This window comes from Tympanuchus pallidicinctus, unplaced genomic scaffold (genome assembly GCF_026119805.1).
Source record: "Tympanuchus pallidicinctus isolate F22 unplaced genomic scaffold, pur_lepc_1.0 scaffold15, whole genome shotgun sequence".
Lineage (NCBI taxonomy): Eukaryota > Metazoa > Chordata > Aves > Galliformes > Phasianidae > Tympanuchus > Tympanuchus pallidicinctus.
In genome coordinates, this window is record NW_026294669.1 from 34,458,002 (window position 1) to 34,479,234 (window position 21,233).

The following is a 21,233-nucleotide window of genomic DNA, read 5'->3' on the forward strand; positions in this document are numbered from 1 at the left end:
ATCGTTGATTTAACATTAATTACCTTGTCCTGGGACGAGGATGACATGATTCAAGCACTTCATTGGCTCTACAAAGCTCTGCTCCACACACCCTGCACCAGCTGAATCTTGCCCTGCGCTTTGACAGAATAACAACGCAAATTTAAAGCGGCTCACAACAAAGAGGAGAGAAAAAAAAAAGGACTTAATGCTTTCAGGACTGCTAACCTTTGAATTCTACTGCAAGCAAAACCTGCAGAGGATTGAACTTGGATTACTTCAAATATTCATCCCACTTGTGTGCTTCCATATTTTTCTTCTAGATGCTTATATCCAAGCTACAGACACAGCTTTTCATTATTCCCAATAGCTTTAATCTTATAAATCCATCAGCCTTACCTTCCCAAAGAGTACATCCTTCCACAGACCCATTCCTTCCCCTCTTCCTACTCATTGGTGCCATCTCACATTCCTTTCACACAACCAACAACTGACCTGTTTGTTTCTGCATTGAAGAGAAACTAGAAGGCAGCTTTGTGATTTCTTCTTTTTGGCTCGTTTCTAAGGCGAAGCATGATAGCACCAAGAAAAACCAAGTCAAACCACTTCTACACGTAGTTTTTCCAGATCTTTATTTTACAAAAATAACTTACAAATAGAGACAACTCTCAGAAGCAAGATCATTCATTCTGTGCATAAAGATACAGGTTTGTGAAGTCCGGGCATAAGAGTTAACAACTCTTACAATACTGTTAATTTTAACATGATGGTAGCTATATTACAGCACATACATTTCATGCTCCAGAGACATGGCTATGACCACCACGTAAAGCTATGGTCAGTGAACCGTGCCAGCCAGCAAGGATGCACATCAGAGATCATTGCCATACTGCCTTTTATTGTCATCCTCTTAGCAAGGACAGTTAAAACCAAATGGCAGCCTAACACTCAGACTACAGCACTCTGGATACACTCAACAGCAATATACTTCAAATACATGATAAAAATATATTTCATTTTCAAATACAATTGTATAAGGTACACCGATAGCCAGAAAATAAAGTCTCGAGCTTTTAAATACAACACACTATATATAATAACATATACAATGAGACAAGAGGGAATCTACACGTGGAAGGAAAAAGCTTATCCTGAAAATGAATGTTATCTATGGTACTCAATGGCTTTGTCTGCTAGGAAGTCGGTTCCATTTGCATAGCATTGTCAAGAAGTCCAGACTGGGCTAGGAGGAGATCAAACAAAACACACAAACAAAACGCTTAGTTTTGGTACCACTTCCATATTGTGCCTGATTCTACTCTTAAATTACAGTTTGCTATTTCTCTTTTGTAGGCTGTAATTCATGCCCCGTTCATAACAAGCATAAGGAAAGGGGGGGGAAAAAAAAGTCAGAGAGTCCAGGAGGGTTCTTGCCGGAGTTGCAGTCATTTGGTATTTTGCTCCAGAGCAGAATACTCGGCTTCTGACACTCTGGAAGCGTCAATAAGCTTAGTGAGACCAGTTTTGGCAGAGTACTTGAAAATAAAGGCTTTCATGAGCTCGTATCTGTAATTGCGATTAATGAAGCTATAGAGGATGGGGTTGACGCAGCAATGGACTAGAGAGAAACACTGAGTGATGTGAAGCGTGGCGTACAAGAAGTTCTCCATTTGACAACTGAAGGGTATGAAATGAAGACTGTAGAAGATGTCGAGAAGGACAGTTGTATGGTAGGGTAGCCAGCAGACAAGAAACACCACCACATAGGAGAAAATGATCTTCCCACTGCTCTTCCTCTCTTGGTCGCTGGAGGCAGAGATGGCCTTCGCAAGGAGGAAGTAAAAGAGAGCAATGACTGGAAAAGGGATAAGGAAGCCCAAAACGACAGAGATGAGCTCCATGCCGATCAACCACTCTTTGAAGCTCTCCTCGGGATACAAGGGACGGCAGTAGGTTTCATTGCTGGTAGAGACTGTTTTAAGGAAATAGGTGTCTGGCAGAGATGCAGAAAAGGCAAGAAGCCACACCAGGATGCAGATGCAGCGGCGGATTATCTTCTTCTTGCGGTTACTAGAATTGGTGAAATAGGCAACTGAGAGGTAGCGGTCCACGCTCATGCATGCCAGGAAGAAGATGCTGCCGTACAAGTTGATGGAAAATATAAGGTGAGTTATTTTGCACGTGATTTCTCCCATGTGCCACTGGTTATGTTGGACGAGGGAGACAACCCAAACAGGAAGCGTGATGACAACGCACAGATCGGCGACGGCCAGGTTGAAGATGTAGAGGTGGGTTTCATAGCCAGTCATTTTGGCTTGGAGATTGACCCACACCACAACGGAGTTGGCCACCAGCCCTATGACAAAGATAAAGATGCAGAAGAAGGACAGGGTGTAGAGCAGGGCACTTTTGTTGAGCGTGCCGGGGCATGCCGTCGCATCGACTGTGATGCAGTCGCTGTTGTTGCACATCCAGTTGATCTCCGTTAAGTTGGCCTTTTCCAGAAAATCAAAGATTGAAGTCAAATCAAGTGCATTCATGCTTGCTTACTTCAGGTTTCGAGTGACCTACGGAACAAGCGGGATCGAAAGAAAAGATCTGAGGTTAATGGGTGTATTTCTGCTGTCTTCTTCATAGCAAGAAGCGCATGCGAGACACGTTGCTTTAGTGATGTCCTGCTCTGCTAATACGTTTTCATAAAAGAGGTCTGTGGAGTAAAGGAAGCAGAACAGACACACAGCAAAACTCATCTGGTCCACGAAAGAGGAACAGCGCTAGCTTTGTGTGGGATTCTTTCCTGCAGCTCGTATCTGACATCATCAGGTTGGCTATCATCCCCGGGTGTGAAATCCGCAAAGTACGCCGTGGCCAAATAAATGTCAGGCAACTAAATCTGCCTTCTCCACCATAAATGATGATACTATCGCTTTCAGCAGGGGAATCTTTAAGCCATTTTATCTGCACTCCCTCAAGCATAGTAGAATTGATCTGGCTGATACACGGTACTGTAAAACATTTACCACAAGTTCTGCTAAGCATCTTGTCGAGTCCAGCTCCAGCTGCATTAAGCAGAAATGGGGAACTAAGGGGCTTTGTACCCTCATCCAATTTTAAATTTAAATCCTGCTCCATTCTCCCTCCTTCCCTTCAATTCTATTTTACAAAGCATCCCCTGTGTTTAACGATTATCACGTAGCTCTGAGGAAAAAGAATCAGAGCTTGACCGCTGAGTAGATCTGCCCGGCTTAAGTTTTCTTTTTAGAAGAGAGCTTTGATTTACAAAATACACCCCCATCACAGCTGGCTCCACAACAACTGCTTCCTCCCCACCCTCTCTCTTTTCTAAACCTACTTTCTTGCCTCTTCAGCCCCTTCCCCCATTGGCAGACAGCAGACAAAGCACTGGGCTACTTGTTCAGTTCCTTGCCAGCAGAAAGGAGGGACCCAGCAGACCCACACAGCTCACACAAAATCCAAGCTGGACTGCTAATTACCATTGTGCTTTTGGGGCAGCGTAAAAGGCCTCCTGCCCTGCTGGGCCAACAATACCACCCAAGGCTGCTCCTGGACTAGTCGGACACCTGCCAGCCAGTTTCTTCCTTCTTCCACACCAGGGGATGCATTCCTCTCATTCCCCTGGAGCACCAGGCCAGGTTGCAAAGGAGGAGCTGTCCCGTTTGTGCCACCCAACCTGGAGGACAGCTGGAGTCCAGTGATGGCACAGGTGGATCGCCCTGCAGAGCTCTGAAGGCCCTGGAGCCGCATCTGCAGCACAGGCTGTGCGGCAGCTGTATCTCTTCCAACACACAGCAGTAACACCAGCAGGCTTTGCAGCCCATCCTTCCTCCCAGCTTAATTGCAACAAGTAGCTTTCTCTTACTCTGCTGTCTGGCCACTACAAGGCGGACAGCCTGAGCAAGCTGTCAAGGGATACAGTAAGTAAAGGATCTGTCAAGAAAAGCATTTCTCACTTGCTGCCCTTGTTAGCTGATAGCTTCAGCTTGCATTTCTCTCATCAATCCCCCTCTTTCAGATATAAAATCCTTTAGACACTTTAACGTCCTGAAACATAGCCAGAAGCCTCATTCTTCTCCACAATTAAGATGTAAATTCTGTAACTGAGAGCATCCTTCTGCTTCCTGCTCTCAATCCTAGGGCAAGCTTGCACTGAACAACCAAGTGACTGAAACAAGCCAAGGAGAGCACACGGGGAAACAACTTACTCAACCACCTGTATCTCTCAATGTCCTTACCTCCCCAAAGGATCTCTTGGATGGGATGAAGGTTTTAGTGGGACTTATGAGATAGCCTGCATTATGGAAACTCACAGGGAACACCCAGCTCTAGGATGTTCTAGGATCAGTTCTAAAATGTTGTAACATATGAAGGAGACAACAGAGCAAGGAAGAGTTGGGACGTGCTTCTGCACTAAGCAGCCTCTTCTTGTCCCCACAGGGGACTGGCACCTGAGCTGGGGAAACTTCATGCCTCTGAAAAGGGTTCACAAAGCACCTCTTAGTCCTCTGTCTGCATAATCAGCTCTTCCCAAAGCTCTCACCCATCCTGCCTCACCACAGCCAGGCTTTGCCACAGAGACAAACTGAGGAAGAAAAGGGAGATAAGGGGCTGGGGGGGGGGGGGGGAGATTACAGGAGAAGATTCAAGGCACTATTGTCCCTCTGGAAGGGGAAGCTGGTGGCACTAACAATGAGGAGGGCCACGCACACAGCCAGGAGAGATCAAATCTCTCCACAAACAGGGCCCAAATTGGCCCCGTGAGGGCACCTAGCTCACTGCTGCAAACCTATCCAGCCTTCCAGTCTTTCATCTCACCGGCACGCTGAAAGACAAGGCTGAGATTCGAACCAAATTAACTGCCTGTTTGGCTAAGTCCTCTCACCTCGCCTCATCGCACTCAAAGCAACCTGAGCTCTGCCTGCCAGCACAGAGCCCCGCGCAAGGGCAAGGCTGACATCTGCGCTGCTCCCAAAGAGCTGTCACAGGGAACACCATCCCAACACAGACCTGAGACGTCCCCATCACTTTCTCCAGTGGAAGACACGGGTTTCAGTTGGGTCGGGACGCTGCAAGACCCACTGAGCAGCTGGGATCAGACTCAGCCGGGGGTTAATCCGCCAGCAGAAACGCACGAGGTTCTGCAAAGCACAGGCTGCGATCTGAACCTGCGCAACCCCAACTAAGTTCAGGGGGCTGCATGCGAGAGATCGCCGCTTCCCCCTACAGCCAGCAAAGGGAAATGGGATGCTCTGCGTTCACAGGCTCAAGCCTCGCCGGATAGCGAGGGAGAGAGGCGGACAGCCCACGTCTCCCTGCCACCTGCGAGCTCCGAGCCCAGGGGAGCAGAGCGATGTTCAGCGGGCAGATCCCGCTCTGCACGCTTTGCTCTCCGCGGGCACGCAGGGCAGCACAGCCCGACCTCCCGCTCCGCTTCAAGCCCCATCTCCGACACTCCGCACTCCCGAGCCGTGCCAGGAACAGCCGCGTCACCCCATACCGCAGAGCCAGCCCTGCCATCGCGGGACACTCCGCCACCTCAGCCCCGGCCCGGCTCCCCCCACGGCCGCCCGCCATGATTACCTCACAGCCTGCGCGCCGCCCGCTCCGAGCCACTGAGCGCCGCCCGCCGCCGTCGGCCCTTATAGCGGCAACGGGAGACCGCCTCCGGAGGGCGGCCCTGCCCGGCCCCGCCGCCCGCCCCCGGCCCGGGACAGCTCGGGGGGCTCGCCCGGCTGTTCTTATGCCTCCAGCGTACACCGGGCTGGGTCAAGTGGAGAGAGCCTCGGTCAGCAGCACGCAGGGAATCTCACCTCTGCTCCCTCGCAAAGCGGAGAAAAAGTAACGCCAAGGAAAAGTGAGAGGGTGTCAGAGTCGTGCCTGCTACAGCTGAAATCCCCGCTGCATCTCTCCTCGTTAAAGGAAAGCTATCTAAGCACCTGCCCTGTGAAGGAACCACACAACCGTTCCGCTTGCAAAGACTTGAAAGACCACCCAGTCCAACCCCAGCCCATCCCACCATGCCCACATCCCTCAGTGCCACATCCCCACGGTTACGGAACAGCCCCAGGGTCCCCCGCCACCTCCCTGGGCAGCTGTGCCACTGCATCACTGCTCTTGTTGAGAAGAAATGCTTCCCGGTATCCAACCCGAACCTTCCCTGGTGCTACCTGAGGCCATCACCTCTCATACAATTGCTGCTACTGCCTCCTCACCACAGCTTCCCATCAGGGAGCTGTAGAGAGCAACGAGGTTTCCCCTGGTCTTCCTCCATGCTGAACAACACCAGTTCCCTCAGCTGCTCCCCATAAGACTTGTGCTGCAGACCATCACCACTCTGTTGCCCTTCTCTGGGCACGCTCCAGCGAGGGAGCGAAGCACCATTAAAAAGTATGCATTTTGTTTATCCAACAATACTTAAACTTATTTCCGTGGGCAATCAAAAGCTTCCATTCAAACATCACCAAAGTCCATGGATGCATCAGATTTGCATCCTGCATGCAAAGAGCGTTAATCAGCCTCAGTTTCTCTGCTAGCAAGGAGGAGATGATTAAGCTGTGGACATGAACCCTCCCATAGCTGAAAGGATGCACTGAAGTTAGCCTATCCCACCGTGTTTTAGGTGCCAGGAAGGAGAAGGACAGAAGGATGAGCCCCTTGCTGTCCCACAGATGGAGCAGGTGAGATGAAACGTACCTCGCTCCCTTCCCCAGATGAGGATAGTTAGATCCTCCCAACTTCGCAGCTGTCAATGAGCAAAGCATTTTGGCATTCGCTTAAATTCTGCATGCTCGCTGAAGCCCGCGAATGCTGGCGGAATTGAAGTATGATGAGTTCAGACAATGACAGGCTTCAGTTTAAAAATAAGTGTGTGCCCTTGGCTAAATCAGGCTCTGAAAATCCTAAGCAAAAAAAAAAAGTACTGTTGCACAAGTCCAGAGTCCCTTGGTCAAAAAAGCAAGCAGTTTTTCTTTACTTGGTGCACCAGAAAATAACATCAAGGACTACAGCCTCTCCAAAAATACACATCAGCATCAGCAACCACACGGCTGCTCGCCGTCCAGGAGTTGCAGGCAGCCTCCTCTCTTGCATCTGCTATGAGCAGGAGCAAAGCCCTCGCTGCCCTCGCTCCCCTTCCAGGTCCTCCCTCCAGCTATCTTTTACAGGGAACACGTTCCACACGCAGGAGGGACGAGCCCATTCCCTTTCCATTATGAAAGCCAGATTTTGCTCGGTGCTCAGGGATGAAATGCTTGAGCAGTAAGCAAAATAACACTGTCTCAAAGAATTGCACAACACAAAACCATCCCCCTACAACACAGCGAGCAGAGCTGCAGAAAAGCTGGGCACCCCAGATAAGATCAGCACAGGGCCAATGCTACTTGCTTAGTGAGATTAGTTCTGCTCTATAACCACTGTTAAAAAGGCAGTCCAACCACAGCCTCCAGGAGATGCGAGCTCTGAGGCAGCTCATCAAGCAGGAACTCCCTGCACAGATGCAGCAAGATGAGTTCTTACCCATCCAAGTTTCCTTCTCTCCTGGGACGTGGATTTACGCCATGAGAACCGAGCAAGAACTTGTTCAGCAATTGTAACGCGGCTTGACACCTGGAGTTTGCCATCCCAGACTGCAGGCAGTGCAGAGAAACTCTAAAGGCTGAATCCTGAACATCAGGCAACTGCTTGACAAAGCCAGCAGCCCCAGCCTCCAGCTCCACAGCTGCGCTTTTTGGTTTGAAGGGTGACAGCAAGCAGGCTGTCTTCAGCAGCAGGATTCTCCCAGCACAAGCCTCTGCTATCCATGTCCGTGGGCAGCATAGGGCTTTGCATGAAATCAACACTCTGCTGTGCTCAGCGCTGAAGATAAACACACATAGGGGTGAGCTCTGACCAGTGGAGATAGAGAGAACTGTCATACCTATGAGAGAAAAGTCAAGGAAAAGAAAACACAGCTGAATGACTTGACCCAGCATATTTGGCACAACACAGTGCTGAAAGCTGGGTTATTACTTTAACTGCCTACCTAATAAGCCTGAATTAAAGCAGTATCTTTCTTTTCCCTCAAAAGCACAAGTTCTTAGTGCTTACACTAACGGGGCAACGGACAGAAATAGAAAATCCAGGATTCCACAGCGTCCCTTGCAGCCTCTCCCTGCTGAAATGAGAGCTGAAAGCCCCCTCGCTTTCTCTTAAGGCTTCCTTTTCCAACTGTGAGGCAGATGGAAGCTAACACCAAGCCCTGCCCACTTAAGTCAATAGATTAAGAAAAAAAAAATGCAATTTGGCAGCTTTAAGTGTTAGAAACATTTGGGGGGGAGGGGGGAGTGAGAGAGAAAACCAATATGGCAAACTACATGTGTGTGCGTTGGGAGGGGGGGCATTAGAATTGCATGTCACCTATCAAAAGGGGACAAAGGGAAACATTTCTCCATTGCATAAGAGAGGATATCCATGCAGCAGCAGAAGACGGAAGCAGCATCACGGAGCGTGTCTGAAGGCAGCAGCATGATGCACAGGCAGAGAACAATGTGCTGGCCAGGAGTGCAAACACCCACGTTGAGATGACAAAGCCAGGGATAGCTGAACAGACAGGCGCCTGCAGGAAATCAGGCTGTGATACATGAAGTGCACAAAGGTAAAAAGCTTCCTGCAGTCCTGGGAGTCAGTGCCAGCGGGCCGCTAGATGGAAACGCAGCACTCACTTCCTCTCTCCTTCATGAAGGTTCTCTGTCCTCTGCCAGTCACGTTCCTCGCTCTGTAAGAAATCTGGAGACACCTCTGAGAAATGGCAGGAAACAAGGAATGTCCAGCAAGCCGTGACTGTGGCACAGTCCAGTTTCACTTCCCCTTCAACAGAAAACAATTAAGTCATTTAATGCCCACCCAGACACGTGCTGGTGGTGCTGGGTGGGACAGGCTGGGATGCTGCGCTCACATTGAGCTTCTTGGGACGTCACAGGCTTCAGCATCCGAGGTACCATATGCCAATAGGCCTGTGAGAACCTGCAGCTGGAGATTGGTGTTTTCCAGGCAGAGAGGATACTGCCTGTAGCATTTACCTCTTGACAAGTGATGATGAACAGTGCTGATTCAGGGAGACAATATAAAGCACGCACCGCTTCACATGCGTCTCAATCAATGGGGCCACCCAGGATTGTAGCTGCTCTTTGTCTTTCTCCTCTGAAGACACAGCATAAGAGAGGTTAATGCCAGTGCCCCTTGCCCAGTCACCCTGCCAGCACTTTCTGTCCATCCCAGCAGGATCTGCAGCCGCTGACCCCAGCAAGTTTCCCAAAAGCCAAGCATAGGTACGGCACGCATCCTAGCAGCCAAGGGAAGGGCCAGCAGAGCAATCAATTCCCATTTTCAAGGCTAAGAGAGAGAAATCAATTGCTGGCTTAATTAGGAATATTACCCACATAGCTAATAATTATCTGTAACAGCTCTCTTCTTCACAGCTCACTTCTGCTTTAACTCCTCTTCCACTAAATAAAGGTGTTACCTGCGGATGTTATTTGTGGCTTCATAATCTACTGTCAGAGGCATTATAGCAATTTATTTGAAAATGCACTGGACCACGACCACAAGGAAGATAGAGTAGGACTATGAGCAAGAAATCCTGCCTAGAGCAGTCGAGCAGAGAGCAACGAAGACTTCAGAGGCATTGGTTTTTATATAAGCACTGCTCCAAACTTCTCTCCATATTGCACTGTCTCAGCCCAGCATCACAACCTGCACATTTTAAGGGTAGATTCTGACAGAATCTGCAGCAGCAATGAGTGTTACAAGTGGCACAGCAGAGCAGAGAGGGGAAAAAAAGGATTTGAATCAGGATGGTGGAACCCCCCTCTCCACCTTGCCTTGCTTCCTTGGGAAAAATTCCTGCTAGGTGTAAAATGACTGAATGCTACACACCGGTAAGAAATAAAAAATTCATTAAATCATAAATCTTTTGGAAAGGGGATCTACTGGGGAGATTATATTCACTTTTCATAGACATATTAATTCAACAGTGGCATATCATATTGTTCTCTGTGGGGAGAAAAGACACATTGTTTTAAAGCATGATATTTAGAGCAGTCCTTTAGGAAGGAAAGCAAATATAATCTTGGCAAGGGAAACTGACTACATGAGCATAGAATAAGGGACATAAAAAGCAAGGCCCAAGTCCCAGCTGCCGAAAGTCAGCAGAGCCTGACTGGAGTTACTGGACCTAAGCCCACGCATGGGAGCTGAGAATGAAGGTCACCCCAATTGAGCCACAGTTCCTTGAAATATTACATGAACACAAAGGGTAATTTTTTACTGGGCCCATTATGAATGCTGTCTAGCCTGCTAGCAAACGCTGACAGCAGGTGAGACAACGAATGCATCACAACTAAGTTCTCCACAGGTTTGATGTTTGTTGGGTGGGAATTATCTGGCATGCTCCTTTGGAACTCTGACTGCTGCCGGGCTCAGCACTAGAAATTGCCAGGCTCTCAGGGTTTGGGTAGAACTGGAAGGCCAGCTGCAAAATAAGGGCTCACTATAGCCCTGCTTCAGCTGCACAGGTCTTCCACTCCTTTCAAATGGGACCTAATCTTCCCTTTCTCCCTACCTTTAGGGCAGCTGCATAGGAGACGCAGGTTCCAATTTCCCCCAGGTTGGCTTGAAGCATGGAGAACGCTGGAATCCGCTGCTATGCGCATTTCCTCTCCAGATGACAGCTCCCTCTCAGAATCCTACAAGTATCTTCATTTTGTATTGCATCAGATGCACAAGACTGAAACAAGATGGTGCCAGGCACTCCAGTGAATCAAAAACCTAGTGGAAAATTATCAGTAAAGCTGTAAACTTTTTCAGCAGTGGTAAATTTTTCCACGCTGGTTGTAACCAATTTCTTGTAACCTAGAGGACCTCCCTTGGGGGAACCATAGGATCCTCATACCTGGGAAGGGATGTTCCTTTCACCCCCGGGCACCTAAATGCAATTGCCTGCATTAGCCAAGAAGCAAAGCTGCTCTCCCAAATATCTCCAATTCACATGCCTCTATTTTCAAGACTGGCTCAGATCAACTTCACACAGCTCCGTAAGCACGAGTCCAGTCATCCCAAACGGGTTCAGTGTTGTTCTGCTGTACAGCTGCTCTCATAATAGCTCTGGGAAGGTCTTCAAGGTGCATACAAGTTAACATACAGTAACTGTTCATGACCACGACCTTTACCTGCAAAAAACTGCCGTGCAAATTATTCTATCAAAGCAAATTCTATCAAAATTATTCTACCTGGAGGAACAAGGGTAAAACAGCCAAACTTACCAACACAAAGTAACAATGACCGTTTAACAGCTCTCACACAATAATTCAACACGGGCAAGTCAGAACCTTACCCAGCTCAAGCACAGGGAACTCAACTTGGTCCATCAGAAAGGTTTAATGAAGGGGCTTGCTTATCACTCGGATTGCCTGGGACTTCTAGCAAAAATAAAAGCGCACACACATGCAAACTGGGCTCTCACTTTCCTCTTTGCTTTTGCCTACACAGCTATCTCAGCCAAAACTTTCCCATCCATTCCACTGAGGTGTGAAATTGGAAGCATCATCGCTCCCGCTGACAAAAGCACGCACAAGACTGTTCCTAGGTAATTGAGTAGGTGAAATTAAAAGGGCGAATGCAACATCAACCACCAACGGTCAAAACAACAAAGTCAGAACACACAGCCCACAAAGATTCTTAATGCAACATTAAGTCAGCCGTACATTATTGGTATTTGCTAAAAACGTATTTAACTGCTGCTTGAGATGAAGAACACCAATAAGGCTGTATTTCTACCCACACCTGGGCCAGGTTCCCAGCTGAGACAAGCTGCTTATACCAGCCAAGCACTTTGGATTTCTTTTGCCTCTAGAAACTCTTGTTGCTGGGGTTCTTAATGCTGGCTATAGGTGCAAGTCATGCTGGCAGCTGGTCACAGCCAAATGCTGTAGGAAGCCAGAGGGGTCTTAGACTACTCCAGAGCTCAAATTATCCAATGTGAGCACAAGAAGGCAGCCCATACTTCAGCTTCTGTCCAGGGCCCCTTGGAAAGTTAATCCTATCCGATTACACCACTTCTTTTTTTTCCATAGAAGAAATAAACAGTCTTTTGTACTAAACATAAGGCTGCTTTCTTTTGAAGGAAGATTTATCATCCAGGATAAATTCATGAGTTCATTCCATTTTTGTCCCAGCTCTTCAAAGCAGTGTTTTTACTTTATGATGCAATATCATTTGGTTTTGCCTGTGTGCCAGACAGTTCCCCAAAGGAGATGCCATTTTTTGTTCTCTTTAAGAAAAATGAATTTAAAAAGAAAATCATGAATGCAGAGCAACCCATCAGCTGTTTAAAGCCTGCACACCAAATTCCCCACACACACACATTATAGCCATGAATACGCACGTGCACAGAACCAAGACCAGTCAGGAGACTGCAAATACTAGGGATGCAATCAATGGCATTGTCCTATGAAGAGCAGTAACCAGTGGATGACAAAATATGCTCTGAAAAGCCCCAGGAGAGGTCTCAGCTCTGAGACAAGAAGGATGGCTTGCTTGCCTTCCCCACACCAACAGGGACTCTGTTGTACTGAACTGAAACCTTGAACTCATTACAATGTCACTCTGTCTTTGGAACCGATATCCTGTGGGGGGAATCTTCTGGGAATGTATTTTGGTTCAGATGTGGGTCAAGGAGAGTTGACTTGACCTGAAAATAAATCCAGGCAATCTCAAGCCGAAGAGCTATTGACTACTGTTTGCAATACAATAAAGCAAGGAGATCAAACTCGGTTGAAACTCAGGGTTGACATAAATCCAAGGAGAAAGGGGAACAAGAATATTCATTCACTGACATGACAAAGGGGACATTTTTGCTTGCAATGGCAGAATACAAAACAGGGCCTGGAAGTGCTTCCCAGGCAGCACTTTAAGTCTCACATATGGTGAGCGCTGCGTAGCTGGACTGATATCTTCAACAGACTGGCAGTAAGATAAGAGGTAATGCACATACACGTGTGAAAAGGTTTTGTTGGCTTTTCTTTTTACGTCACTAGATGGAGTTTCCTCTGTTTGCGCACAGGGCAGCTTTTGTGAGAAGTATTTTATATGGATCCCCAAGGAAAGACCTCAGCAGAAAGGCTCTAAGCACTATTGTGTGCACGTGTACGTAATAACGCTCGGTTACTTGGTTTACAGGCCAGGAGAAACTCTCACAGTACTCACTGCAGGTCCAAGGTCAAGTCCTGCCCCAGCTCATGCTAAGGGGAGTCAGACCACTAATTTCCCTGCACCTAGCATATCTCTACTAGGCACCACTCAATACCTAATTTGGCTTCTAAACACAGCTGGAATTGCTGCTTGTCCTAGCATGGGCTCATCTCAGGTTAAACAGTATCATGCGGTTCAGTCTTTTTGCCAGCAGTAATTATCCACTCCGTTTTGTTCTAGGATCTGGTCAAAGCCCTCCGGCCTTCCCAGTCTGTTTCTATTCCACTCTTCTCCCAAGCACGCAGAGACAGACCCTTCCCTTTGCTTTGCCAGGGAAGAAGCAGAGCAGCCCAGTTCATCGCAGCACAGAGGATGTGACACGAGTTCCCTAAGGATGCATCCATCAAGGATGCAAGAGTGACCAGGGTAGCTGCTTACAGAAGATGAAGCTACTCTCTGTGGCACAACTTGAGGGCCACATTCCCCATCTATTCCCCATCCCCAACTATTTCCAGGCAAAACCCAGGCAAAATTCCTCTTATTATTATTATTCCACTAAAACCCCTTTTATTAACTAACTTGCACTCAAATGCAGATGATCCCATTGTTTAAAGAATAAATTACTCTGCTCCTTCCTATCTCCCACTGTGACTACACGATTCCCAGTCGGACTGTATAATGTTAGAGCTAAGAATGCATAAACTCAACTAAACAAAGCTGCAATAGGAAGTCAAGCTCTCTAAGAGGGGGAAAAAAAGTTGAGTTTGACAAAGCAACACCAAGTCTGAGATTTTCAGATGAAATAAAGCATTTTAAGAGGGACTTAGTGTTCAAACTCCGCATTTCACAAATGCACACTTTAAAGCTGTTGGGAACTTCGGCCCTGACTCCAGCGAAATCTCCAAAATTTGGGATGTTTTACCTCAGTGTGAAAATTAACACTTTCAACTGCCATTAGCAGTTCAACAGCTCTGCTCACGCTGGCTCCAAAAACAGGCTGCACATGAATATTCAGCCATCCAACGCTGTTTGACAGAAGGCTCCTGGTAAAGATCTGTCCTCCAGAGCCGGAATGAGAGAAGAAAGGCATGGATTGGTCTGCCTGGAGTGTCTTTACAGGTGGGTGCCTAGGGGACCTGCACCCTTTTAGCTTCTACCTGCCCCTTCTCTGCTCGGGTATCAAGTGCAATGTGAAGCACTCAGAGCCCTTCTAGTATGGCTTGACAGACAGCACCTACAAAAAGTAACGGGAAGCAAGGCAGAATTACTGATCATGAATTTGATGTGGAAGAAGTTCAGCTCTTGTTTGAGTGCACCAGTTTGCAGAGTAAAGCTGCAGCCATGCTAATTCCATCTCTCCTCACCAGGTTAAGTCAGTCATTCCTCCGCTTCAGACAAAATGCAAGGAGGGGTAGTCACTAAAGACTAGGAGAGAGAAAGAAAAAAAAAAAATAGAAAAACCCACAAAAAGCAACCCACGACACTATTTCACAAATAATCACATTCCAAAGCACATAAGAAACGCCTGCAGAGCGGTGAAAGCCAAGCAAACGTCAAAGGAAAAAGCAATGAGCTCTGTTATAAGCTTCCCTGTGCTACCGGATGGATTCATACTGAAGCCTAGAGCTTTAAAAACACAAGTAAAATATCTCTTGGTGGTGTTTCATCCCCATGCCAGTATGAAGTCATGCACACAGCGTGTGCTGAGGGCAGAGGCGGATGGGTGTCACGCTATGGGAGAGGAAGGCACAGGATTTAACGCAGAACCTGCTCCACCTTTGCCTTTTTTCCAGGCAGGATGGCCCCATCCTTTCCTCCTGGAGGACCTCTGCTTTTGAGGGTCCACACCAGCACCTTCCTGTGGCACTGAATTCCACAAGGCAGGAAAGAAACATAAAAGCAACCGTCGTAATACCACTGGCATTTGTCAGAGAGAAAAAGCAGATTCCTCGAGGCCTCTTTCCATTCTTTCAATAGCCAAAAAGTTGCTCATCACCTGAACAGCTTTCAAGTGAAAAGCAAGAAATAAATTTGGAGCTGATTTCAAGTCTACTGGTACAGATAAGTGAAGTCCTTGCAGCCCTCAGCATAGGAGAGCGGAAAGCAGAGAGCCAAGCTCCTCAGAGTTTATAGTACTTAAAGCTGGAAAGCCAGAAAGGCAAACACAAAATAACATTTGAAAGGAGATGGCGACTATTTAAGGGATGAAAAGGCAGATTATATTTACAGGGTCATGGGATAAATTTAACAAGTCTCAGCTGAAACAAATCAAAACCCAATTAGGCATCCAAAATGAACCAGACTCCTGAGCCATTTTATTAACTCCTGCTTGCAGCATTAGAGAAAAGGCACTTTCAAAAGTAAGTTGCAGATAGCTCTGGAAAAGCCCTCTCACATTGTAGCAAGTTTTATAGAGACAAATCAGGTACTGAAGTTCTCACCAGCAATTGGTGTTTTGCTTGGCTGTCTTTAAAAAAGAAAGCAGAAAGAAAATTGCCTCACATCGCCTAATGGAAACGTCAAGCTAGCCCTGGAAAATTCCCTGGCCCACCAATAGAGCTGGTGGAGAGCCTTCCAACAGGCAACCTTTGGGTAGAGAAAAGCACTGCAGGAATAAAAAGTTGGGTTTCGCAGAATAAAAAAATCAATTTTCCAACAGGAAAAAAAAAAAAGAAAGGAAAAGCTGCTTCATTTTAAGGCAAGGTTAAGCCATCGTTCGGTCTAAATCAGCTGCTGCTCCCCACCCTCTGTGGGTGAAGCTTTCTGCTGGAGCTCCACCAGCATGCTTCATCCAACCCTCTCCCAAGGGAGACGTTGCATCATTGGCACTGCTGTTGTATCTTGAGAAACACAGCCCAGCAAGAAAGAAAACAAGGCAGCTGCTCCAAGCTGATTGCTTTTTCTTGCAGGGGCCTGTCATGTTTCTCACACAGCAACAAGAGTTAACCTCGTTCTTGACACAACAAAGAAAAGATACATTTGCTTTTTTGAGGGGGCTGCAATGAAGAGAGTTAAGATACTGATGTCAACCACCACGGTGTAATCAGCACACACCCAGAGCTGGCTCCAGTAGCACTGGGAAGAAGGGAGATTTATTTATGAATTACTGCACGAAGCCAGGAATCTGAGCTGTGAGCAACAGGACACAACCGGGCCAGCTGCCAGTCTGCTGGTTGGGTTAAACCCTCTGGATCCCTGAACAAGCTATTAGTGGCCAGATGAATGAAAGCAAGGTCAAAAGGCACTTCCAACAAGCCTGTGAGATCCTCACCAAGCAGTTAATTGCTCAGGAAAGAGGCCCACACATCAAGATTGGTCTACGAAGCTGACATTAGGCACACTTCAGGGGCTGTCCTGGCTTCCTAGGCAGGCATTTCCATCCCTCAGGATTCAGGTACAAGGTATGCATTCGCATGGGCAGGTGGTTGGTTAGCAGGGGCAGGCAGCCACAGTCAGGCAAACATCCGGACCAAAGACCAGCTGCTGCAGAATTGTTCTTGAATGAAGAACACAGGGAAGGTCATGAGCAAAAGGAGAATGAGTTTAGGGCAGTCACTGGGACGGGGCTCATAACTGATCTCACAAGCAGGCCCTGTATGTTTACACAGAGCAAAACACATCTATTACATCTGTACTGCACTGATCAATGACGCTTTGTGATTTACCAGGAGCTCAGGGCAGGTCAATATGCCACGATCAATTCCTCTGCTACAAAGATCAATGCTCTTCAGCAACTGCTATTTACACTTCATGCCGTGAGCAATACAACCACTGCTGGTTCTGCATGAGCTAACAGGAGCAGACGGGGTGTGCTGATGATATCTCAAGCCCTCTGGATCTGTTTTGTCAAAGGACCAGCACGCCCTGCCTTACCACAAGAGGCTGTTGGCATTCTGTAAGCGTGCCTGGAGGTGCAGCTAGCCAGAAATCCCAGCATCAAGCAAGAAATAAAGGCCATTCCTCTATGTTTACTTACTGATCAGCAATCTTCTTGGCCTTCTCACCAAAGGAAAACGCGCACTCGTAGTATTTCAACCAGCATTTACATCCCTGTAACAAATCACACAGATTAGCACAGTACTTTGACTGGGGAATACAGCCAGATTGAGTGGCTACAAGTGTTTGAGGCCATCACGGGTAAAAACTACATGAAAGAGATATAGAGCACTGGGAAAGCAAAAAGGCCTCTTAGAGAAAATACACATCTGATGCTGTCATTCAGAGCATCGGGTGGTCAGTAGCTCAGGGAGCTGCTACACATAGCTGCTGAGCTTGGAGGCTCTTGCACAGTAAACTCCCTTTAAACACTTCTCAGTAATCAGCTGAGAATGCTTTAAGCAAAGTCAATGCTGGAGAGAGAAGAACTCTCTCAAGTGATGGAAAACAATGTAATTTATTCACGTTTGGTTTGAGATGGCTGGAAATAGCATAAGCCTTCCTCAGCAGCAAGAAGCACCCAAGAAAAATGAGGCTTTTCATCTCTTTCATGCATTTATTGAGCTTTTTGAGTGACACCTGAAGCTTCAGAGTTAGACTTTCTATGTCCTTTCAGACCTGATTTACCAGTTCAACATGAAACAGCCCATGGGGCACTCATCAGAAGGAGGGTAAAACAGCACTACCGAAAGCCAAAACATGGCTTGGCTCAAGAGAATACAAGCCATGCGTGCCCCAGCCATCCAGGTTCAGATCTGGACAAAAGCACTTACTGCCAACTGTACAGTTCTGAAATAAAACTGTGTGTGCCAAGAATTGCACTGTTTGAGAAAACAGATGGCTCACTCGAACCTCACACAGTAAAAACTTGCTTTTGTAGCTGAGAGTCCCACCAGTAGGGACCATCCCACTCCCAACATCCTTCTGCTTCTCAGAGTAGCAATGGGGCGATAACACCTCTCACCTGGGCACATATTAGGGTATGTAAGCACTGATGCTGATTGCTCTTCACAGGTTTGGCTGTGGTGTTTTGTTATTGTGGGTTTGTTTTTTTGTTGTTGTTGCTGTTTTTTTTTTAACCAATTCACATGAGCAGCTGGCCTCCAGAGCCCAAATGCAGCAAAGAAAGATGCCAGTGGGGACCCCAAGAAGATGATTCAGAAAGCAAAATTACCATGCTTATAAACTTCATCTGCTCACACCTGTCACACAGCTCAGGAAAACTTCAGGCTTATCATTCCTATCTTCTTTTTCCTTCATGCAGTGATACAAGGACTTCCACGTGAACCTGGTGCTTGTCAGTGCCATCTGTAACGATCCTCATTCTGGGGTATTTACAAGTGTTTTATTGCACTTGCTGAAAAACATGAGAAGAAATAAATTATGAAGCATCTCAAGTGATCAGGCGTTCCCAGGAGGCACTTAAGACACTAAGAAAAATAATTTACAACTGTATTATAAAAACCTTTGTCCTTTAAAGCAATGCTGATACTGCAGAAAAATGTATAAATCAATGCTGCAAAGGGCTTTAAAATTGCTGTTACTTAAGGTTTATGAGGGGGCCGTGATGGTCAGGTTAAGCGTGGGGGCTGAAATCCTACAAACCAGCATTCTGTGGGCTTTGGGCTGTCAAATCCAACTGAAGTAGCTTTTTAAAAATAAAAAATAAAAAATAAAGGTTTAGAAGATGGAGAACCTGAGAAATTTTTACCTGCTCTCACAGACACAAAGCCATCTGAACTACCGAGGAGCAGGAAAGCTTTAATGCACACAAGGCTCCCAATGGCTGGGAGATCTGAGCAGCTGCCCAGCCATCCTTTGATGGCTGTCATCTTGGGAAACAAGAACCCATGTGGCAACAAGTGGAACCAGAGGGCTGTGACATTTTATGGGGAACAAAGCTGAGAAGGAAGGTGTATGTCAGCAGCTCCAACACGAAGGTAGGAAGTCCAGCCTTGGTTGAGCCCAGAATGCAAAGTGTTGGACAACATGTGTCAGACCAATGCCTTTTTTTTTTGTGAGAGCTGCCTCCGCTCTCAAGCAGTGATAACTTGATGCTACAGAGCATTCCTTTATCACGAGAACATGACAAAAATAGAGGCGAGTCGCAAAGGAAACGTGCCTTTAAGTGAGCCGTTTTAATATTGATCAACCCGAGGAATTTGTGTTAGTAATGGATGAGAAATCAAAGCTCTAAGCACGTAGGACAGGGCTGCTGTTGCTCAGTTCTTTGGATCTCTTTGTTGCCCTATCGAGCCACCACACCGACCTGCTGGGCTCGAGCCTCTCGATGCTGGAGGCTGGCTCCAACAGCTTCCCCTTGCTGTCTAAGAAATTATCACAGGAGACTTCATGCAATTAGGTCTTAAAAATGGGGATGTCAGTCCTCCAGAGGAACTAAGCCTGTTTCATGAAAGATCCCTCAAGCCTTTGCTTTCGCTGCAAAAGGAAGGTGTTTTTTACCCTGAGGATTTATATCAAAGCGAGCCACTGTAGCAAAAACACGGCAAGCCACTGTAGTTTTTACCTCTTTGTAGCTTCTCAAGGTGAATATCAGTGGAAAAATCTCAGAGGTGATGAGGCACAGAGATGGCCATCTAAAGTTACATACATGCCTTGGAACAGAAAAAACCCACCCCTAAGTTTTTAGTAAAGACAAACCTGGTCTCTCTCAGCAACAGGACTCCATTTAGAAATCAGCAATGGAAGTGTAATAACCTGCACAAAGCCAGCAGCCTCACACCTCGCAATCTCTCCCCGTGGACTGAAGCCTCTCTCAGAACCCGGTGCCTTTTTTTACAGCCTGACTGAACACAACCCATCCCAGGGCTGCTATACCTTTCCCAGTCACCACTTGCACTTCTTTGGACCGACCCGGTGAAGGAGTTTGTAAGGCAATATTTCTCATAGGCAGTGGGCAGCTCTGGCCCCTGATGGGATTCGAGGTACGCTCTGCAAACTGCTGATCCCGCACACAAGAAATAACAGAGGGAGGATGTACAGGGATAATATTTGTATTGAATGTATGTTTTTCCAAGAGTACTTGAAAACCAGCTGTGTAAGCAAAGCGAAAAGGGACAAGGATTGCTGGTGAAGCACAGCTCTGCAGGACACAGTCTGCAGGTCAGTTCAAGAATAAGGTGATGGCGCACAGGGAAATTTAGGGTTCTGGATGGCGTGCTCAGTTTTTCTGCTCCTTCAATTTCTGAACCTCTCTGATCTGTGTGATCTCAGCTCCTTTCAGAAGGGAGCAACCTTGACATAACAAGATCATAGTGACATGACTACTTAAAAGCTAGCAAACCCACAAAACTGCTTTTTCTGGCACTTTCAACTTACCTGGACATAAGCTAGCACCCAAGCAATCTGTATGATGCAGTCACATCTCATACAACTTCATGGAAGCCATGAGGCTGACAAGATCAGTGATAGGAGACACCAGTTCTCACTTGATCACTCCCTTAACATCTCTCTCTGAAGAGCCTAAGGTCTATTGCTTGGCCTAAACCAATCCTGCACCCACTGCAGCCATGAAAATCAGCAGCAACTGAACAAAAGAGAATCAAAGTTTCCCAAAAGATTCACCACGAAGCCTTCAAAAGCTGCAGCAGACATATCTATTGGATAGATCTAAGCCATTCTTAAAAAGGCACCCCAAGGGAAAACAGTTCCATCTATAGAAAAAAAAAAGCTAACTAGTATATTTTGGATGGGCTGTACTCCCACAGCATGTATTGCACAAGCTATTTCTGCACGGTGGCCATTCATAGAGAGTATCCATCATTCCTCCAGTTACACAAGCATTCCAGAAGATGTGGTCTAATTTCTCCTTTTTGCTCCTGGACATGGTGTTTATCGTGAATAGGAAACAGAGCAGCGGACAGGAAAAAAATAAGAAAAAAAAAAAAAGAGATTGCAGTGTCTGTTCAAAGTTCACTATGTTTATTGCTTCTATTTCTCAGCTGGTTTGTCATGGATTACTGTTGCTTCTCTGAAGATACTTCCCCCCTCCCCCAGTTTTCCTTTCCTCTACCCAGACAGCAAGCATTACCTTGCACCCTGATGCCTTCTCCATT

The 21,233-nt window shown here is 46.9% G+C and overlaps 1 protein-coding gene across 7 annotated transcripts in view; it reads right to left on the bottom strand.

The window, feature by feature from the left end:
* Positions 1 to 594: 594 nt before the first annotated feature.
* Positions 595 to 21,233, bottom strand: part of ACKR3 (atypical chemokine receptor 3) — a 48,114-nt gene continuing 27,475 nt past the window's right edge. The window contains exons 3-8 of one of the 7 annotated variants that reach the window (XR_008204852.1): positions 18,332 to 18,514; positions 17,198 to 17,271; positions 9,054 to 14,455; positions 8,697 to 8,841; positions 7,513 to 7,912; positions 5,622 to 6,896 (exon numbers count right to left, since the gene is read on the bottom strand). Coding sequence is in view for 6 of the 7 variants with exons in the window: in XM_052675889.1 (XP_052531849.1) it covers positions 1,425 to 2,519 (1,095 nt within the window). In the remaining variant the exon portion in view is untranslated. Of the gene's footprint in view, positions 2,547 to 3,473; positions 4,458 to 5,004; positions 5,359 to 5,577; positions 6,897 to 7,512; positions 7,913 to 8,696; positions 8,842 to 9,053; positions 14,456 to 17,197; positions 17,272 to 18,331; positions 18,515 to 21,233 lie in introns of those variants that run through there. The other 6 variants (XM_052675889.1, XM_052675885.1, XM_052675887.1 and 3 more) reach the window with 6 other exon arrangements.